Source organism: Ciconia boyciana, chromosome 3 (genome assembly GCF_034638445.1).
Source record: "Ciconia boyciana chromosome 3, ASM3463844v1, whole genome shotgun sequence".
Taxonomy (NCBI): Eukaryota; Metazoa; Chordata; class Aves; order Ciconiiformes; family Ciconiidae; genus Ciconia; species Ciconia boyciana.
In genome coordinates, this window is record NC_132936.1 from 29,295,666 (window position 1) to 29,317,044 (window position 21,379).

At 36.4% G+C, this 21,379-nt stretch overlaps 1 protein-coding gene across 2 annotated transcripts in view; it reads right to left on the minus strand.

Moving 5' to 3' along the window:
- The window catches only part of KHDRBS2 (KH RNA binding domain containing, signal transduction associated 2), a 439,124-nt gene that overhangs the window by 168,068 nt on the left and 249,677 nt on the right, over positions 1-21,379 (minus strand). For both annotated transcript variants that reach the window (XM_072857819.1, XM_072857818.1), the window contains exon 4: positions 17,873-18,019. In XM_072857819.1, coding sequence (XP_072713920.1) covers positions 17,873-18,019 — 147 coding nt within the window. The remainder of the gene's footprint in view (positions 1-17,872; positions 18,020-21,379) is intronic.

Genomic DNA, 21,379 nt, shown 5'->3' on the forward strand with positions numbered 1-21,379 from the left:
CTCCCGGATGACAAAGCCTCCAAACACCTCGTAATCCTGTGACATCCCAGAGGCAAGCAGGTTTCATTAGCACTAGGGTTTTGAGATTTTCTTCTACTCTTTTGGTTGCTAGAATTAAACAAATAAATCTTACCGTAAGACAAATGTTATTATAAAACCATCAGCCTGCATAAGTAAGATCTTTTGTTGTGGATCATCAAAGTCATAGATCTCCAAATTATGAAAGCATATAACTGTGAGAAGAAATCCACAGGCTCTGCTCCTAATTACGAGGACTGCATATAGAGCTTCTACTTAAGTGTCATCAGAAAAAACAGAACCAGCCCTGGGAACAGGGACTCTCAGCCAGGAATTCTTTCTGCAGCAATGTGCCCTTTTTACCAGGTTACAGCATCAGCACCTTTGGGGTCATTTTGCCTTTGCCCTCTCAGATCTTGCATTCAGAGTTACAGTGTTGTCTAGTCTGAACAGGACAGAGGGGGAACAGCTTAAATTTCAATCTTTCTTCAGCCAGTGGTGGCTACAACTGGGCACTAAAACCAGATACCTCTGAGAGCTCCACATTCTGCCTTCTCACTTGCAAATTTTCCATCACTCCAGAAGAAATGATCTAGTCTTTCTCAATGGCTTAAATCTGCCAAAATTCTTACATGTCATTTCCTAACATCCTCATACAACTGCTCGCATATCAGATCCACCACTATTATTTACTAGGGCAAATTTTGGCCATGAACTTGGTGACTATTTTTGAAAATGATTTTTCTGTCATTATCATGCTGAGATAATTACAGTGATGATATATAAGTGCATAACTGTATGTACTTAATCTTACAGAGGTACGCCCAGATTATCAATAGAAGTATTCCGGAGTAGATAGTTGATGATGAGTTAACTCAGAAGAATTAATGCATTTGTAGTGGCTAAGTGTGCAGGCTCTCCAAATTTTTGGCCTGGAGCATAAAACACTGGGAAGAGCCCAGAGCAGCTCATGTGACTTTGTGTTTTGTAGGAGCTGATGCACTTGGGTGTGTGAGTCTGTGCAGCTCTGTATATAAATGTGTGCCCACAAGGCTAACACCATTCTTCAAGAATGAAATATTGTCAGCAGAGCTTTTATGGTTTTCTACTCTTGGACAACCATTAGCAGTCCCTTACCCAAGTCTTCCAGTAATACTGTTTCAAATGTTAACTGTAAGAGGAACAAATGTTAATTTTTGGATGGATAATTCCAGCAACACATTATGAGATAAGTTGCTGGAAAAAAAATATTAGATAATAGCATTGTGGTGAATAAAATCCAGATATATCTCCTAACTTCCACCAACTGTAAAGTATTTGTATACATGACTAAGTTTGGTCCCCCTGAAAGCTTTGTTAACTACTAAACTCCCATCTTATTTCTGATGAAGTACTCTGTGACTTCACTACAGAACGTTCTTTAGCGTAAAACTGATCTGATTCCATTTAATATTGATGTCTATGGAAAAAAAACCAAAAAAATTTAGTGCCTTTTTTCCTGAGTCATCTGATATTTTCTATTGTGCATTTGATCTGTCCTGCCAGCTGTACTTATTCCTGATGTTTCACCATCCCTGCTGTTCTAACCCTCCCCCCATGCCCCCAGCCTCGCTTGAGAAAATATGACAAGAAAATATGGCAACCATTGTGTGTGGTTTTGGGTTTTTTTGTTTGTTTGTTTGGTTGGTTGTTTTTTTTGTTTTGTTTTTTAAATTTGGAAATTTTACAGTTAGGGACAGTTATTTCTCAACCAACATGTACAAAAAGATGATGTTGTCACGCTGGCCTTCTCACAACATCTTTGCAGTATTGTGACATTTTAAATAGTCTTTTTAATAGCAAGGAGCAAAAATTCAAATGGGAAATTGGACCCTAGTTGGCCTGTCAATCTCAATTAAAGCTATTAATATTCCATCAAAACTGTGAGCATGCTGTAATAATTGATCATAATTGCTCTTTGAAGTAAAGAACATGCAATACTTAATATATTAATGGCAATGTGTAATTTTTATGTGTTTACCAGTTGTTGCGTATGCCCTCCTATGAAATGCTTCCATCACACTTAAAATGAAAAATATAAAAATAAATAATATAAACAAGTATTGTTTTCTCATAGACTTCAGAATTAATTTTTCATAACTAAAAGAATTACAAATCTTTATGCTACAGTTGATTTAAAAACTACTTTTCCTGAAAATGTAAACAAAATTAGAGGCACCTAAATTTTCCATAGATGCTGCAACCACAGATAGTATCTTTCTACTGATTTCATGGATTTTTTTTTTTTTTAATTAATTAAATTTAATTTAATTTTCCTTATTCCCCTTGGTTTTGCTTTCACTTTCACATCCCGTTATTTTTATTTTCTTCATTCTTTTATGCCCATATGTTGTCTCCAGATGGGAGAGATGGGGCAAATACCAGATTAGAAGATCTCAGTGAGAAGCTCACTGGTGGGATCTAGCACAGTATGTAATGGTACCCAAAACAATGTGCAGAAAAGATCCTTTTTTTAAGCACTGTCTAGTGGGAAAAGAGGAGATAGGAAGATGGTACTTTACTTCAAGGGCAATGTTCACAAGAGAAGATTCAGACCCTCAGATAGTAGAAGTTAGAGCTTTCTCAGGCAAAGGATGGAGTATAGCTGTGCACGTGTTACAGACCACTTCATCTGTGCAAGAAAACAAAATATTCCTTAAACTTCTGCTCTTACTACATGGGAAGAAAAAAAATGTATAATGGGACTGACTTCATCTTGGGGATATCTGTTAGATATCATAACATCAACTGAAACAAAACTATAATGTTGATAAAACAGGCTAGGTTATCATTGCTTAAAGAAAAGTCTGAGTTCAATGCAGAGCAAGTCAGTATAGAAACTATCCTGACAGACAGTGTAGGTTCAACTTGAAAATTAGTTGATGCCTAGGTACACACTGATCTTGATATGTTTTCTGTAATTTTGTATCAGGAATACGTCCAACATTTTAAAAGGTTCACCTTTTTGAAACTTGAGTTGTTCTTGGCATACCCTTCTGGGAATGTGGGTCTGCAGCCAGAAATGTTATTGAAAGCCGGGACCTGTTGAAAAGCATCCTGCAGGCCACCCACATAACCCAAATGCCACAGATATCAAAAAGGCAGCACTGGGCAATAAGCTATTTAGGTTAAATGCCTATTTCAGAACAAAACCAATGTAAAAATGATAGTAAGAAGGATGGCCAAGTATTTTTGCAACGTAGGTGACTGATAATGGAATCAAAAGGTATCAGTGAAATGAGAGTGATCAGCACAATCAATGGCAACATACAGGCATTTGGAAATACAGTATTATTACTCCCCTCAATTCTCCCCCACCCCACCCCAAAATGTAGGTCAAACAGAGTTCTGTTTCTAGATTAAGTTGTAAATACTATTACAGAAAAGACTGAGACATTTAACTCATGTTTCACTCCTGTATTTGCAATGAAAATTGAGGGTTTATTTATCCCAACTGATGTGGATAGAAAGTTTTACCTCTCTAATAGAATAGGACATGAGACTGCTTCCGTTGCATGCAATCATTTTGAGATCAAGCACCTTAGCTGAACTTTTTATCACTTAATGTCTTGATTTAAAACTGAGACAGAATTAGCAGGGATTACACTGAATGGTTTGCAAGCTGGCATTGTGGTATATTTATTTTTTAATTATTATTATTTAAGAGAAATCAAAATGCCGAGCAATCTCCCCAGAAATCACTTCTTGGCTCAACACTATTAAATATTCTTACTGTTTGGGCAATTATATAAATATTTTTTGGTACTGCTTTGTAAACTAGTGGGTGGTAAAAATGTGAAGGTTAAATTACTATCACAAATCTACATGGCTCTTCTGACTACAGGGTCAAGATTCAAGAGTTGACACAAGAGTGTGGTCAAACACATTTTGAAAACATTTGTGAACAGTATATGTAGACTGCCTTAGAGAGGAGAGACTAGTTTGGAGAGCATTACTTAGTTGGTATTATGGCCAAGGGTCTAATGAGGAGCTCTCTGTGCAGTTCTCTTTCTACACAAGACTATTAAACTATTGTGTCCAGAATTCAGACTTACTGCAGAGTGCAAGGAGGGGCTGAGGAAATTAGTTCAAGACCCGCCCCTCCCCCCCCCCCAAAAAAAAAAAAAGCCTTAGGAAATGACGCTTAACAACAATATTCTGTTTACTGAAGATATGGTTTGAGGAAATATCTGATTTCTTTGTCTCTCTCTCTCTCTGGAGACACAAAGAGATAACTGATAAATGGAGAGAGGAGGAGGTGCTTTTAATGTGGCAAAGACACAGAACTACTGACTGGAAACCAAATTTAGGGGCAAAAAAGCACCAACCTTGAAAATAGACATAGTTTCCTACCAGTAAGGGTAATTAAAGCTTAGCAGGAAGATACTGAACTCCAGATCATCTGGAGCGCTTGAAGTGAGATTCGATGTCTTTCTGAAACATATACTTAGTACAGTTTTTAGAAGAAACTCTACCACCTGTGTGGGCTGGGGCTTGAAGGGAATAGTTGTACTTCCCGGTTTCAGAATCCATGAATCTATAAATTTTCCCTTGATTTCCTCTTTGCAAGTTCTGGGGACACAGAACTGCCTAGATTATTTCCATCATGCTCAATACATGCCTAAAGAAGATGTGCATAAGTTGCTTAGAAGGGTCAAGAAGCTTTTCTGTCCTCAATATGATACCAGGCAGATACATTCTTTCCTATGCTTATAACTATTTTCTCTAGAAGTACTTGTGAGCCACAAGAAACCTGCTGCCCTTAGAGACAGGACACCAGTCAGTTTATGCCGTAAAGAGAAACCTCCTCAGGTGCACCACATAATGCTTTACTCCTGTACACAGAAGGAAAACTGCCAGGTTTAGGATCAAAAAGGGATTCTCCCTCCCTTCCTGATTCTCGGTCTCTGATCAGACTCATTGGAAAGGTTCATTTTTCCATAAATAAAAGTCCTCAGTGGCTCATTCAGGTAGTTTTCCTCACCTGCTGTGGGTTCCAGGCAGTAGCAGAGTACTTGTCGTGCAGAGCAGCTGGATGACCTGAGAGGAACATGTGCAACTAAATCTGGTGGTCTCGGTCTAAGGGTAGCTGGATGAAATCTAACAGCCTAACATTATACACTAATAGACTACACTATGTTATAGTAATATACTTTCTAATAAGTATAGTGATACATATCATTATACGGAACACAATACATACACTATAATAATATATAATAATATACACAAACTCAATGTAGATTCTCTGTTCCCTCTGGCCTTAAACTATATAAAATCACTCCTAGCTAAGAACTGATTAAAGGGCTGAAGTACAAGTCAAGATTTAATTGATATACTGTATAAATAGCCTTTGACTATGGCCTCTGGATATGGTAATTTACATAAAAACAGGCTAGGGTTTGGCAGAAAATGAAACACATTCAGATTTTGTTTGCTTGCCATTTTAGTAATAAGGATATGACTCAGATAACTGTTTAGTTTGATATGTGACACAGGAGAAATTATTTTTTAAGGGATATTGCAATACATGATTGCACTACAAAACAAAATGGGCTTCTGGATTCCATCAGAAAATATGATTTCTGACCATGCAAAAAGTTGAGCTCTGAGTGAAGGCTGATTAACTAAATTAAAAGAGAGATCTCCTTAAACATACTGCAACATATTCACACTGTTTGAGAGACAGATGGAGATGGTAAAACTGCATTCTCATGCAGGTATGCAATAACGTATGTGGGACGCATACCATTTTATGACATTAATCACCGTACCACATTGAAGATGCCGTAGTGAAGCAGACTGTCAGGATTCCCTGGGAAAAATCCCAGGATTTTTCAGAGCTTTATATCACCTCTGTTTTTAACTGCACCTGCTTTCAGTTTGGTATGCAAGCTCCTACCCTGGATGCGGTTTGTTTTACAGACTTATGTAAATCTATTAAGTGCTTTTCAAAGCAAGATACACAGAAAAGTGTAGACCAGCCAATACCCAAGGCACGATCTGTCTTTTTGATGTGTTTATAAGCAGAAAAGAAATCTCAGTCAAAATCAGAGAAAAATATTTTTTTAATTTAGCATTGGTTCCTTTCACCGATTTTCAACCGATCAGTTTAAGGATAATGACTGGGCAGAGATTATAGCTGTTTATTGTGTAACTTAGCACCATGTTACATATGCAATTGCCCTTTTTGACATTGAGGGGATTTTCTTAGCCCGTCTGAGATAATAGCTTTGGTTTCCTGAACCTGCTGTAACTCCTGTTATTTTACACCTCTTGATTGCTTTTTGTCTGTTGTAACTCAGTGGCCCAGGTGTGTTTGGCATCTAAGGAAATCAGGCTAGGGACTTGTGAGTAGATTAAAGCAACTCAGATATACCATCTTTAGAACAAAGCATTATTTATTCACTTCCTCAAAAGTAACAATGATGTAAAGCAAATAATGAAAACAATGAACAGCTATTAATTGTCACTCTTAAAGTGATTTTTTTTTTTTTTCTTTGCAAAGTTCTCCATGACCTTTTGAAGCCCTCACTGGTTGGAAAAAAATCACCTGCCTGTGCTTCCCTGCCAGTTGTCTATTCAGTATACGTCTATTCATTTAACCCTAATCTTAGAGCCTAATTGAGAGCCCGGGGTCAACTACTGTTCAAAATCTTACTTTTGAATTTTAACACAGTTTATGAAAGTGAAGAAACAATCAAAAGGAAAATTCTGAAAAATAAGGACTTCCCATTGTTTTCAGTTCATTCTTGTACTATCCTGCTCAAGCTAACTCTGTGGTAAGTATCCATTATAAACAGAAATGTAAGTATGTACCTTAATCAGAGATAGCCACAGATCCTTCCTAGCTTGTCACACTGCCTTCTTCCAAAAATTTCTCACTTCCTCCAATCTGGCCCTAAAAACTCTGATTTTCAAGAGTGCTGTAACCGAGTTGTTACTCACTGGGTCATTCACAAGTTATGCAGCCATGAAAATTATGCTGAAGTTGAATTCGTGTCCAACAGACACAAATCTTGTTCTAGCATGTCTAAAAGAGATAATTCCATTTTTTTCTGCATTTAGTTAGTAAGAAGTGTAAAAATAAACTGCATGCATCAAAGAGTTTTCAAATAGCTGAGAGAAAATGGCAAACAAGTAGGTAGATCATAATTGTACTCAAGTCATTTAAATAGGAAATATGAGATATTTCTTCTTGAGCATGCTTTCATTGACTTCTGCATCCATCCTCAGCCTTCCTCTCTGAATGAGCTCCTACTTCTATTCACTAGTGAGATTCTGTCCCATCATTCCCAAGTGACTCCCATTTACAGCTTTGGGTACCAGATTGCCTCACTCCTCTTTCTCCATAAGGTTTACAGTCAGCTCTAAACAGAATTGATCACTAGACTCTAGTGTCATCATGTGATTCTTCAGAAAGATCATGTTTCATATAGACTTTCTTTTAGAAAAAGGCTTATGTACCTATGAGAGTTTAATTTTGTTTTAATCTAAGTCACCAACAGTTTCCCTTGGTAGTCAATGAACTATGGGCAGCTCCAGAGAATGGTTCCTCTCTTATTAAAATCCTTTTCTAGTTTCACGCTTACTTTATCTGGAGGTATGTCTCTCATCTTGATGTTTCCAAAGTAAAGTGTCTAAACCTAGGAGGGAGGCAGGATATAAGATGCATCCTAATTCTCAGTGTTTTTTACATGTTAGTGTAAGCGGGCTGATGGTTGGGAATGCACTTTGAGGCACCACTCTCACACAAGAAGTCGCTTCACCTGCTTAATGGCTACAGATTTTGCTACAGGGTCTAAGTATTGCACCACCTGTGCCCCCTTGTAGGCCTCACCCAAAGGAACCTGCTGTGTTGAGAGAGGAATATGCTGACATGAAATAATCTAATATCAAGATGCAAATCTCCATCTTCAAAATTTGATACACAAACCAGGTTTGACAGACAAAGAAGTTTCACATACCAACTCCTTAAGAAAATTGCTACAGACACACCTATTTAGGGAAACTTTCTATTAAGAAGTTTTGAGCCCTGTCACATCATATAAGTGATAGATTTTTACAGGAATACCAGGTATCACTAACACAACTAATTTTATCTACAAACTTTCACATTGAGTATGAAATCAAACTTGTTGACAAATTTATTTTCGTCAAGCCATAAAAGCATTAAAGCAGTGGTTAGATTCCTTTCTCAATTTTTTTAGAAGCTGCAATATTTTCCAACTATTCTGTGAAGGACTGGTGTCAGGCTGGTCACAGCATAATCGCCACATAGGCATGCTGCTACCGCAAGTTTTTCTTTCACTGGCCACGTTTCTCTTCCACTGCTTGTCATTCCAACCCAATTAACTTTTGACTCACTGGTCAACTCCAGCTGTACCTGACAGATGTCCAGTAGTCCTAAAACAGTCAATAATTCCCAGTTTCATGAAAGTGCTCATGCAGAAGGGTGAGGAAGACACTGTTAGTGCCCTTACTGAAGAGCAATTGCCAACATAAGGTCAACCAAAAAACCCAACAAATGAATGAAGTTGTGAATGTCTGAAATACACAAAAGTTTCAGTCAGAGAACACACATTACCTGACCCCCCAAAATCCAAACACGAGACATGAAGTCATTTGAAATTAGCCTTCATTAGCTCTGCTGCTCACAGAACTGCTCTCAGACCAGCACACTATGACCTCTTCTTCAGTTTCCTGACTTTTTTCTAAACAGGTTTTCTTAAAATTCACATAACTGTACTAGTAACTGCAAAGTACTGCACATCATTTCAGTAAGATACAATTACACACCATCCTATATTTTTCCAGCTACACAACTGATATTTATGGGAACATTCTGCTTTTTCTGCATCATTAATGTTATTGATAAAGTTATCATCTCCAGGGATTGAAGTCTATATCTTTTTTAGGATTCCTTTTATTTCTAATGTTCCTTGAACTCATTTGTATTATCTTCGCATTGTTGGACACATATTTCCTTCACAACTATTCAATTAAATATGGAATTTTTATTTTATAAATTTAATTGCTATTAATCTGTCTTCTGCATCTTTGCCTGATTTTTGTACAGTAATTGTTTATAAGTTCTTGCCATCCCTTCATCACTGAGGCTGAACCAAAAACATATTAAACTGAAGTTATTGTTTTTCTGTAGAAAGCTGTTTTCATAGTCAAATAACAATCTTTTCAACTTGATATTTGAACTTATTTTTTCTTTTAAAAATCTCTCATGTCAATGAAGCTTTGTCATATTATTCCTTGCCATTAGGACACTTTAAACCTTTAAAAACATCAGGAATATATACAAATATATATCCTTTACTTACTGAAACCTTCTCATGTTTGCACATACTGAATGTATTCAGGCTGATGTCACTGGTCTTGTAGAATTCCATTCTGTGGATGAATGTACCTTTATCCTTCATGCAGATAATTTCTGAACAGTTTTATGTCATACGGCATGGCACAGAGCAAATGAGACATCCATTTTTAAAGATCTGCACAGATGGAGATCATAACTCTCATCAGCCACACCAAAAGTTGTCAAAAGGTAAGAGAGAGCACCTTGTTGATTAATAATTCTCTCTTTGGTTACAGGAGAAAGAATATTGACAATAGCTGAGCTGTTTTTATAATTTTCTGTTTTCTGAAGGGAAGAGTTTATTGAGTGATTCAAAAAATCTGTTTTGCTCATAATATTTATAAAATATATATAAAAAATTGAATAGTGAAGTGACAGAATTTCATTTAAAGTTATTGAGGGCAATAAAATCTAAAGGTTAATACAAAGAACTGCTGAAAGATATCATTACACTCAATTATTAGAAATAAAACTGGCAGAAAAAAATTGAGTATTGATAAATGCAAAATAATGCACATGAAAATAATTAAACTTAAGTATTGACAAACATTAAAATACTGAAAGTAAATAGCTCTAACTTAGTTATTATCATTCAAGAAATTGGATTTTTTACAAATGGCATTCAGAAAATATCAAATCACTGCATGCAGGAAGAATGGTAGATAGTACTAGAAAAAAACCTGACACTAAACCATAAAATAACAGAAGATCCATTTCATTAGTGTACTGCTTCTTGACTACCAAGATGAAGCTACTGTGTGCCATCCTGGCCATCCCATCCCAGCAAAAAAAAAAAAAAGGGGGGGGGGGCGGTAAGCTAAGGAAGACACAGAAAGATGTGGAAAGGACAGTCAGAGGTATGGCACACAGATGATCAGAGCTATCTCTGCTTCTGTACAACAAAAGATGGAGGGCTTAGAAAAGAAACAAATCCAGAGCAATGTAAGAGTGAGGATCGGTGTAAGATTATCCATTGCTTTTAACCATGCATGAATGGTTTAACCACATAAACCATTGCTTTAAAACAAACATGAGGAAGTTGCTTTTGGGTTTTTGTTTTTGTTTTTACAGACAGTGCATAATTAACTGTCAAACTCATTGCCCCCTGATATTTTTCTGAGGCCAAAAACTTAACTAAGGTTCAAAAAAGCATTTGACAAGCTCAGGGAAGAGGAGAAAAACCTACCACAGGGTATAAGGCAAGATGGCCTGGATACAGCCTTGGAAAAATTCAATTTTTGACTGCTGGAAGCTGAAAGAACACAACAGAGGAAAGATTACTCTGTATTTGTGCCTTTTCTTTTACTCTTTCCTAAGCGAGCTAACTTGGCATCATCAGAATTGGCTACACTGACCTTTGCTATGTTAAAAACATAGATAAGAAGTTTAAAAATGCCACCAAAACCTTCTCTCTCCCCTCTTTTTTGAAAACAAACAAAACCAAAAACCCTACACACTGCCCAGGTATTATTTGCAGTATGCTTTTCAATTTGAATTAAAGCAGGAAAAGAAATTTATTATTTGAGTCTACCTCTACAAATGAATTAAACCTCAAAAATCCCATTGTCATTTTGCTGAAATAAGTGAAACAGAGATAAAGTAACCTGGCTAAGCCACAAACCAATTCCTTGAAAGAACTAAAATAAATAACTCTTATCTCCTTGCTTCCAGTCTTATGTTTATAACCCCAATATTGTCCTTTTCTTTCCTCATATTGATGGCTGGAAAAAAAAAAAAAAAAAGACTAGTATATACGATGGAAACACATAACATCTTGCACATCGTTTTTCTTTTTCATCATCACGAAGTAATTCTTTGCATGAAAAACAATTATTTTAGATACACTTTTCATGCCTACTTTTATATAGAACCACATGGAATTTTATTTTCAGACCATGAAGTTGCATCCTCTTCACTGGGTCAAATACTCAATCTTTACTGCCATTGATGAGACTGGCCAAATTCGTGCTCACACACATGGCTCTTAAATGAAATGCCAGATGTGTAGGAGGGTCTGGTGGTCCCTGTGAGGTGAAGGGGTTTGTACAGCCTAATGTGCAATACCATAGCCAACTTCTTGCTACATATTACAGACCTGCTGTTAAGAAACCAGGAGCAATACTGTAGGATTCAAATTTCTCTGCATGGATTTTATCACCTACACCCAAATCATTGCTTCTGATCTGTCACTGGTGAAAAACCTACAGCCTAGCAAGAGGAAGCAGCAAGACAAGCCTATAAAATCGCTGATGAATACAGACTCACCAAGCAAGTTGTAAATATTTCTTTAAACTACAGCCACAGCTCAATAGTATGCTCAGATTAATCGTCAGTGTAAAATCCCCAATCAGGTTAATGTCTCCGGTTAATCTGAAAGGCAAAACAAAGGGCTGGCACTGGGAATAAGGCTGTGCCTTTTCTATTGATTCCTTTGTGTGTCAGAGAGAGATCACCAAGGGATTGCTTTCACAGACCAAATATGTCTCTGGCATACCTAAAAAGGTCTTAATCCACTCAGAGCAGGAGTATCAACGTGACGCTGTGAAGTAGCTATACCACCTGGAAGCAGCTGGGGAGCTAAGCCTAGGCAAAAGATACTTGTTAGTCTGGCATGCCAACAGGCAACTTACTCATCATCACACAAATTTGAAGACATTTGAGGAATTACATGCTCTTTGTGTTGCCATTCATTCAGCTTCATAGCAGAAAGAACCAGTAGTCTATATTGTATATCAGTAAGTACATTAAAATTCAGTCAGTTGAGAAATATTGGAGTTTAATTTTCAGATAAAAAGGCCATTTTAGTGTATGTCTCCACCACCAAACTTTTACTTTGAGGGATAGCTTTAGGGTTATTTTCATCAAACTTAAAATGAATGATTTAAACTACGCAAGTGCTGCTGCTCGATCGGCCAATATCATGGTTAAGAAAAATGCCACAGTCTGTAAAAAGTCAAGAACCACTGTCCACAAGTCATGATAACTCTCGAGTACACTTGTGTTTGAATATATTTATCATAATTTGATTTGATAAGTAACATTTATGAAAAAAAGCTGTGAAGAGGTATGACATTTTATGCCTTGACAGAATCTCTGAATTTTTTTTCCTTGATTATCAAAACTTGTATATGAAATTGCCCGAGATGTTGCACACTGGGAAAAACAGAAACCAACACAACTGAAACAGCTGCTCAAATAATTTCCGTATCACAGTTTTTAAATAATTACTGTAGGAATTATTACTGCAAGTACCGTTGCAGAATGTGCAAGTATAAATTATTTACTTTGACAGGTATAAAAGATGTCTAGTCTTAGAAACAGAGCTGTGCCACTGCTCGCCATCATAGTTAGGGAAATATTTCCCCTGTTAAGATACCTTTGAAAGAGGACAAAAAGACTGAAAAAAACCCCAATAATATAGCTTATTTAGAAACAAAAGTAAGATTACAAAACCATGGAGTGTGAAACGGTATGTAAATAGAGATTTCATATTATACTGTAGCACAGAAGAAATTCAGATGACTAATAAAAACCGTGCAAAATAAATGTCATATACCTACATATACTTGTTATAAAACAGTCAAAACTTTGTTTTGACAAAAAATTGTTACTGTGTGCTGTATATAGTACAACATAGCCAGCACAACATGGTGTAACAGTTCATTAATAACTTTGGTCTGTAGTGTATATGACTGTACCTTTATACAGCAAACATATCTCTGAAGTACAACAATTTATTTTGAAACATTAGCTAGAGGAAGACCTTCAAGGGATTAAACTCTGAGATTATTTAATTGTTCCCACTGAAACAAACTGGTATCAAAGTTTGTTTTCCATTCCTCCCAAATCTCAATTTTTTCATACCAACTTCTGGTATGAATAACTTCCAGTATGAAATTAGTAACTTTTTTTTTCACTGAAAGGCTCTTTTTCCTAAATAATTTTTCATCTTTAGTTAGGAAGACTGAAGAACTGATGCTGGAAGCTGGATCAGTGAGAACGCTTATTCCTCTTAAATTATTAGTAAGAAAATTATTTCAATCAATGGTATGAAGCAAGGTGAGATAAAAGGATTGAAGTTAACTATTCAATAAGAGATTCAGGCATCCTCAAGAAAGCATGGGAGACCTTGTAGCTTGAATTCACCGCAACAACATAAAAACCTGCACTCACCTGCTCCCTCATTACACTAATTCCTAATAAAGGGATCTGATCTGATCTCATTAACACCTTCAGAAAATACTGAGGTATACAGTTGGATCCTCATGAGCAATCACCCATCAAATGGACTGCATTAAATGACCATGTGTTTGAGTGTTGCCAATATGCCTCAATTTAAAGCAGATACAAGTAGCTAGGAAAATGTATGCAAATAATTTGAATAGTAGCTCTTAAAGTGCTAATTGGTTCCATATCTGATCATCTGACCGCACAGTTTTAAACAATCTTTTTAAAGCAGTTGTGTCACCGCAGCTGCAACCTGCCCTCTACATAATAGCTCCCTATTGCAGAGCACTCACACATAAAATGAGTGATCAGTATCTGCTTCCCTCCTCGTCCCAAGGGATGCTAACCATGTCAAATAAAAATGCTCTGCTTAAAGGGATAAAAATGGTTATCAGAAAAAGATTTTGTATGTGTTAGGAAGCACAGAACTCCTAAAGATGGTATAGTCCCTTACTACATGGAAATAATAGCTTGTTCAGAAAATATATTTGTACATTCGGATGTACATCAGAATGATATAGTCATATCTGATAAGAATGATGGAGCATTTCATTGCTCATTAATGGTGAAGAAAGTTTCACAGAATTTATACAGCTATGAACCTTTTAAAATCAGCAGAGCTTGAAAAGCTTCTAAGCTATTTCCCCCCCATATTGGCCATTTTAAACATGTTCACTGACCCTGCATCCCACTTCTAGTTCACTGACCCTGCATCCCATTCTGAGGCACCGAGACATAATATCAGCCTTAGATTCCTCACCCAGACCTAGGTCCCTGGCAGTTTGGGGTCAGAAGTAATTGGCGGTCAGATGCCTATGGATTTTATGGAATCTGTGTTGGCCACAGAGATGAATCTGCAAAACACATGTCCTCCTCGTAAGCACCCCTACTGTTTGTACTTTCCACATAGCTAATACCGGATAACTTACATTATGTTAACATCAGTTCCAAATTTGATCTTTACCCTAAAACCTCGACTTGGGGGAGCACATTTGGTTTTTATTTTTACTAGGTTGCCAAAAAAAAAAATGGAGCTGGCAGTTGTGTTTCAAAACTCCGAGGTATTAATCCTATTTACTTAATCATGGGTCTTCTGATCTGTCATATTTTGATTACATTCACATTTTCATATTGAGAGTAAACATCAAAATAAAATGGAATGCAGTATCTAGCTAGTAATTGGATACAAGACCCCCCCCCAAAAGCCAAAGTTTTGCATAAAACCCACAAAAGATCTAGCAAAGTCAGTTGCAAAATAAATCTTATCCACCAGTTAGCAACGCCCTGATGGCAGCTCCCACGCAGACCTCAAGCCATTTGCAAAATGGAAGCAGCAGACAGTAAATGAAGCAACTTGGCTTCAAAAGCGCATCAGTCGGCAAACAACCGAAGGCTGCAGACATTGTGGGTTCAGTCATTCACTGAAATGCCTGTTGGATCCCAGTGCACCGCCTGAGGCTGAGCTGCCTGCAGCTTTGAAACGTGTTAACATGTGGAACAGCCAGTATAAATAGCAGTACTTAGTTTCTACCTCTGACTCGGAGGTGAAATCTTCACTAGTAAAAATTTTGATACTATTCTTGGGCAAGGTCGAAGGTGAAAATTAAGTAATTACATTTAAATCAAAAGTGCTTGTTCGTTAAAACTTTGCTTCACTTAGTAAATAGTCAAATTTTTTTTCCTCAGTCCTATTCTACATTTTTCTCTTTTTCTATTATTACGTTTTCTAGGCATTTATTATAACATTCAGTCTCATTAAAACTTATGGGTAAAGTATAAAAACATTCTTGCATCTTACTGACACAATCAGTGTAATTTCTGAGGGAAATATTTCACTTAAACTTCACAAAATTCATAAGCAATGTGAAAACTCATTTGAATAGTTTATTATATCCTTGATTTGGCATAAATAAAACTGTTAGATTCTACTCCTTTCCTCCCTGTCATGCAATTCTAGTATTCACTGCTGCAATAAATTAGGTCTTATAAACAACAAAGCATCATAAAACAAATTCAAGAGATGCTGTAAATAGGGAACAAAAAGGAAATTATCTAGCACAAGCTTTTTGAGTGTAAACCCCTTGACATGTGTTGTAACCAGCCAGTTAATAATTGCTCTGTAAACTGTAAATCTGAAAAGAAGCAGAGGGGATAAAACTAACAAACAAGTCATAAAGTACAATTGTTACTAGTTTGGAGTAATTATTGCCACTGCCAACCAAGTTCAAAATCTTGTAACAAAGAACCTGTTTTTATATTTTCTCCAGTGTAGCTATTACACTTACGCTGGAAAATACATATAATCCTTATCAATAAATAATGTGTCTCACAAAATATATGCTTGCACAGATGCTGAATATTTGCAACAGCAACACGCCACAAATTTTAACACCTCTCTTTTCACACACTGCTCTCTATCCCTTATTCACCCAGAACAGATTTTCTCAGGCTGGGCAGAATACGTAATGGATGTTAAAAATCCGGGGGGCACAGGAGCAGGTACCATCATCACTGTGTCATGCTATAATGCAGGAGCTCTCTTCCAGAATGAAGAGGACACAGAAAGATAACTTTAAACAGGAACCTCTTACAGAAACAAATTAAAGTCTGGCAAAGTCACAAACAACTGAAAATAGGGTTATCCAAAGGACAGAGACTGGCAATCTTTGTAATCGGCCCTGTTACCATTTTTAGCTATAACACTCCAGACTTCTCAGGGACGTGTTACTTAACTATAAATTTTCTTTCAGTGTTATGGCTTGGCAGATCTTCACCATTAACTTGCAGCCAAAATGTCATTCCACATTACGCTGCCAGCATTACGACACTGACCTAATCTGTCCCTCATATGGTATGTTTAACACAGAGTCAGAAATAATGAAAAAAATGCTTTCTTATCTTACAGTTATTTGCCAGAATTTGAATTAGTATGTTATTACCAGTGTTCCCAAATTGGAAGCATAGTAAAGGGATGGAAAGAGAGAGTCAGAAAGATAGAGTCAACTTGTTTAAAATGTAGCTCATTTATGGGCACTCACTTGGTGCCCATAAACTTTGTTATTTAAAACAAATACCCAGCTGTTTATTTTTAACAATTTTGTTACTTATTTTGTATTCTTTAAAAAAATGTTTAGCTGCTCTAAAAAATCTGAACATTTTAAATACTGTACTTAAATATTGTACTTATAATGTATTCTCCTTTTCCCCCACCAAGAAGGCCCCACTGAACAAAACATTTAAGTTCTGCCATGCAAATACGCATATGCCTCACCTGAACATCTCTTATCTTGGCTTCATATTACTCATAATAACAAGGTATTCATTGAATCCTTCCATTATTATTGAGATATATGAACAGTTATTGCACTTTATTGCAAATAGAAACAAGCTCCCATTATATTTTTGTTAAGGAATGCAAGTTCTGAATATTTTTAGAGTGTTAAATAGTCTCAGGATAGACCTCAGATGATAACTCATGTAATTCTAGTACTACACAAAGCGACCTTTACTTAGTATTTAGTATGCATATGCTTAAATTGTAGGACAAATTTTAAGTATGAAAATATCATGGAATACTGTATAAATGTGGAGAAAATAAATTTCAGAGAGTTTGACAGAAAATCAATAGACTAAAAGGTAAATATTTCAGAAAGTGATATATTCAGTATAAATCAAACTGAAAAGGTTTCCCGCTTTAGAATATGCTTCTGTGCTCTCCTAGCTGATGGAGGGTTGCTAAACTGTGGTCTGAGTCATGACAGGCTGTCTGAACACAAATGTCTGAGGAATGTTTTGCTCATGCTGTTTGCTCCACAAGAAATTCATTAACTTCATTAGCAAGATATTTAGATAAATCATTACATATACAAAAATGTTTTTACAGACTTAAATATTCAAAAAATCTTGAAAGTGTACTCACATACTAATGACTAATGTCTGCAACCAGAAAAAAAAGTAATACACCCTTCCCTCCAAAAACCAAGAAAGGAAAGCAAAAAACAATGACAAATGGAAATAATAAAACATCTAGAAAATATATCAGGGGATCAACTGTGACAATTAATGGCCTGTTTGGCATCTCCCTGAGACAAAAGAATGAAAGATGAATGTTCAACCGAACTTTTTTTTTTCCCCTTGAGCTAAAGGTGCTTAAAGAAGGCACAAATTCAATGTAGCAAAACCATAACCAGTCACAGAAGAATGCTATAAGCCACTTACAGGAACGAGGAATTTTTTTATTTCTTCCAAGGCATGACTCATACGAGAATACGCCTCCCCAGGTGGAGCAAACACTTCAATTAATACGTGAAGCTCATCACTCAGGTGCGCGTATTTGGCTTCTCCACTTTTCCTTAGTTCTTCCTCCTATGAAAAAAGGGTGGGTTTTTTTTTTTTTAGAACGGGAATCTATTAATTTTGCATTGATTTACCATTTACAGAGAACATGACAAAAGGACATAATATAAGCAGACTTCTAAACCCTTTGAGAAATAAAAGTCTAGTACAAGCCACTTAAAGATTTAAAAATCAATTGTCAGTGTTTGAATGATAAAACCAGCATAGTTATCATCTACAGCAGATTTTAATCAGCACAGTGAAAAAATACTAAATACTCCGGAAGTGAATACTGAAATATTAAATCCATAACGCAAAAGCTGCATTAATCTGTCTGAATCTTAGCTGTTCACAAAAAAAAAAAAAAAGAAGATACATTTAACCATTTTGGAGCACTTTAACAAATGCTATTGTTTAGTCTTTAAGTTATTTAATGAATATCTGCAGGCTGTACATTTTAGTATCGCTAAAGGAAAGTATGCCCTAGTACTTCTAATTGAGACATGAGGTCTGAGTTTCAGTCCCAATTCTGATATATGGTAGCCATGCAATTAGCATACACTGGTTAAGATGGTGATTCTCCTCACCTAGATTTATCTTGACAATCCTTGGGTCCCAGTTTTCCAGCTATAAAATAAGCCTAATAATCCTACTTTATGTTAGAGTAATGTTCTGAAACATCAATCCACTTTCTTAGACAAGGCTTTGATACAGTGAATGTAAACTGTAATACACATTCATACTAGTTACCTCTGCACAAAAAGCAAAGATATAAAATAGTGATCATGGTAATGGCATTGGCTATGATAACATAATGAAAAAATTATGTAATTACTACACAAGATAGCAATAAGTAATGCTGAAGAAATGATGAGTTGAAAACTCAGTCTTCAAAAATATTTTGAGAAATGTAATTTTGAAGAAAATATGTATGTATATCCGCATTTTATAGATGGAAAACATAATCACAGAAAAAGTAAACAAATTTGCTTAAAATTGGCTAAGAAGTTATAGCTTTTTAGTATATACTAAAATAATACTTTACGAACACTTAGACATCTAAGATATAAAAACTGTAACAATAGATTACAATTCTTATTTACTTACCTTATTTAATTCTGCATTAACTTCACTTATTTTAGCCTTGCCTAATTTACACCATTACTTGACACCAAAAATATTTGCACGATGCTATGCTTCAAACAATACGTGTACAGTTCTCCTTATCTACAGTAGAAGATCCAGCCCCAAGGACTTTCTGATTTTTCACAGAATACGCAATGGTTACATCCTTTAGCTTCAGAGCCCTAGATCTGAATCCAAGATAAGTCAAGGTCTTGCAGATGATGATAAAATCATAACGCAATAAATGTGATCCATGATTTTATTTTAAAAAGTTGAAAATTGACATAATTGTTTTCAACTACAAACTAAAAATTAAGATAAGCAGCACAGATGGTAGAATATTTTTATCTTTACAGTTAAAGTATCTTTGGCATTTTAGCTTATCATGAAAATCTCATTGAAATGTCCGTAAGAACCAGAGCATAATATAACAGTCTATCATGAGATGTTACAGTACTTTTCAGTTTTCTGGAAAAAAACATTTGATTGCAGCTTCTGGAATAATTTGACATGAAGTATTTCAACAGAATGAAGTTTTAATAGTTATAAAGCGACATCCTAGTAATTGCTGAAAGTTTCTTTCATACTGCTTTTTTAAGATTCTTAAAAAAACCACCAGAAAGCCCCAAAAGTTGTCTTTCAGGAGAAGACTGCCAAAAAACTTTGTAAAAAATATAAATTGGATCTTTTTTTCAAATGTAGAAAAAGTAAAAAATAATGTTTGGCTCATTATTTTGATGACAATTTTGCACAGCTAAGACATCAGTAATATGATTTTATAACACAGACCTATCTTACAGAAAGTTAGGTATATGCTTGCATGGTGGTAACAATGGTAGTGATGTTCCTCTTTTATTTTCTCAACAAACTCAGGAATTCTTAAAACACATATTTTCATAACCTTCCTCCTAGGTTCAGCACATGCTTTCTGTCACTAGTCAGCAGTCATTTCTACAGCTGTTAGAAACAGCAGGCTAGGGCCATGAGATCCTCAACATTTCTTTCTGAGGATATCTAATTATGTTTTTTCTTGTGGAATGCATGGGGTTAAAGACTGAATTTTCACACAGTACCTCTTCTCACAACAGGGTAAAAGGTCAGAAAAATGCTTCTTTTATTGCAAGTGTGTGTGCTGATAGAGGGAAACTTAAATCACTTCAGGAAAAAGTAAGAGTAGAGTGGAAGAGTAAGAATGGAAGAGTAAGAACTCATAGACCACGTGAGCACTGTACCAAGCTTTGCTTCCCAAAGCCAGTGAATGTGACTGAGTATTTTAGGACTGAATGTAGCCTTACATTTAATCATATGTCAGGTATCAGGCATCTAACAAGTAAAACAACAGACATAACTCACCCTGTTGAGGAGACACTCGTCGATATGGAAGGTTACACTTACTGGCAGGGAATACAGCTCTCCAAGTGCAGTACGGATGAATGGGCTCTCCCAGGAGCATGTGAAGTTGGACAACCCCTTTGTAAGTCTTCATTAGCAAGCAGCACAGCCCAACTGCACAGCGAAATGCTCAGTGCTGCGGACCCGACATCCACACTACTTATATTTAGGATGACAGCACTATCCCTTCTCTAGCACTTCAGTGAGTTTTGCTTCCTGCTAGTTGTACCCTGGTTGCACAAACTGAGTTCCTGTTAGAAGTCAGAAAGCCTTCCTGGAGCCCAGTTTTGGTTTAGTTTCATAGGAGAGGAGTCTAGTTCACACCCCGTGACCTCTGCTCGCTGTAAGTAATGGCCCAGTCATTGGGAATGATCAGGAGGCTCTACTCTAAACTGCACTTCTGATTCAAACTAAAACACTAATGAATAAACACCCCATGTAGTACCGGTAAGGACAGAGACAGATTATGAGACTTTCTAGCACCTGTTACATGAAGGCAAAATGAGTGAGATTATCATAAATCTATCTTATATGGTGTTATTTATAAGGTTATCTGGGTGCTGTTGGCCTTGCAAGACTCTGCACCCCTAAAGGTCTCTAATGTTCCAGTCCAATTACCTGTGGGTTTCGGCTATTTCTCATATAATTCTGCCTTAACCACCTGTGAGGTCCAGCTATTCCCCATGGTGCTGTCTGTAACTTTTGTCAGATTCTCATAGCTTTTTATATTCTACGATTTCCCACGTCATGTGCAGCAGTTTTCTAGACCCTGTTCATCTTGCACAGCCTTGGCCAGGGTCTACCGAGCAGCCCAGTCATTCGCTCACAGCCCCAGCATGGGAATTGTAACTGCTTTAGCCTACTCGTTTAGAC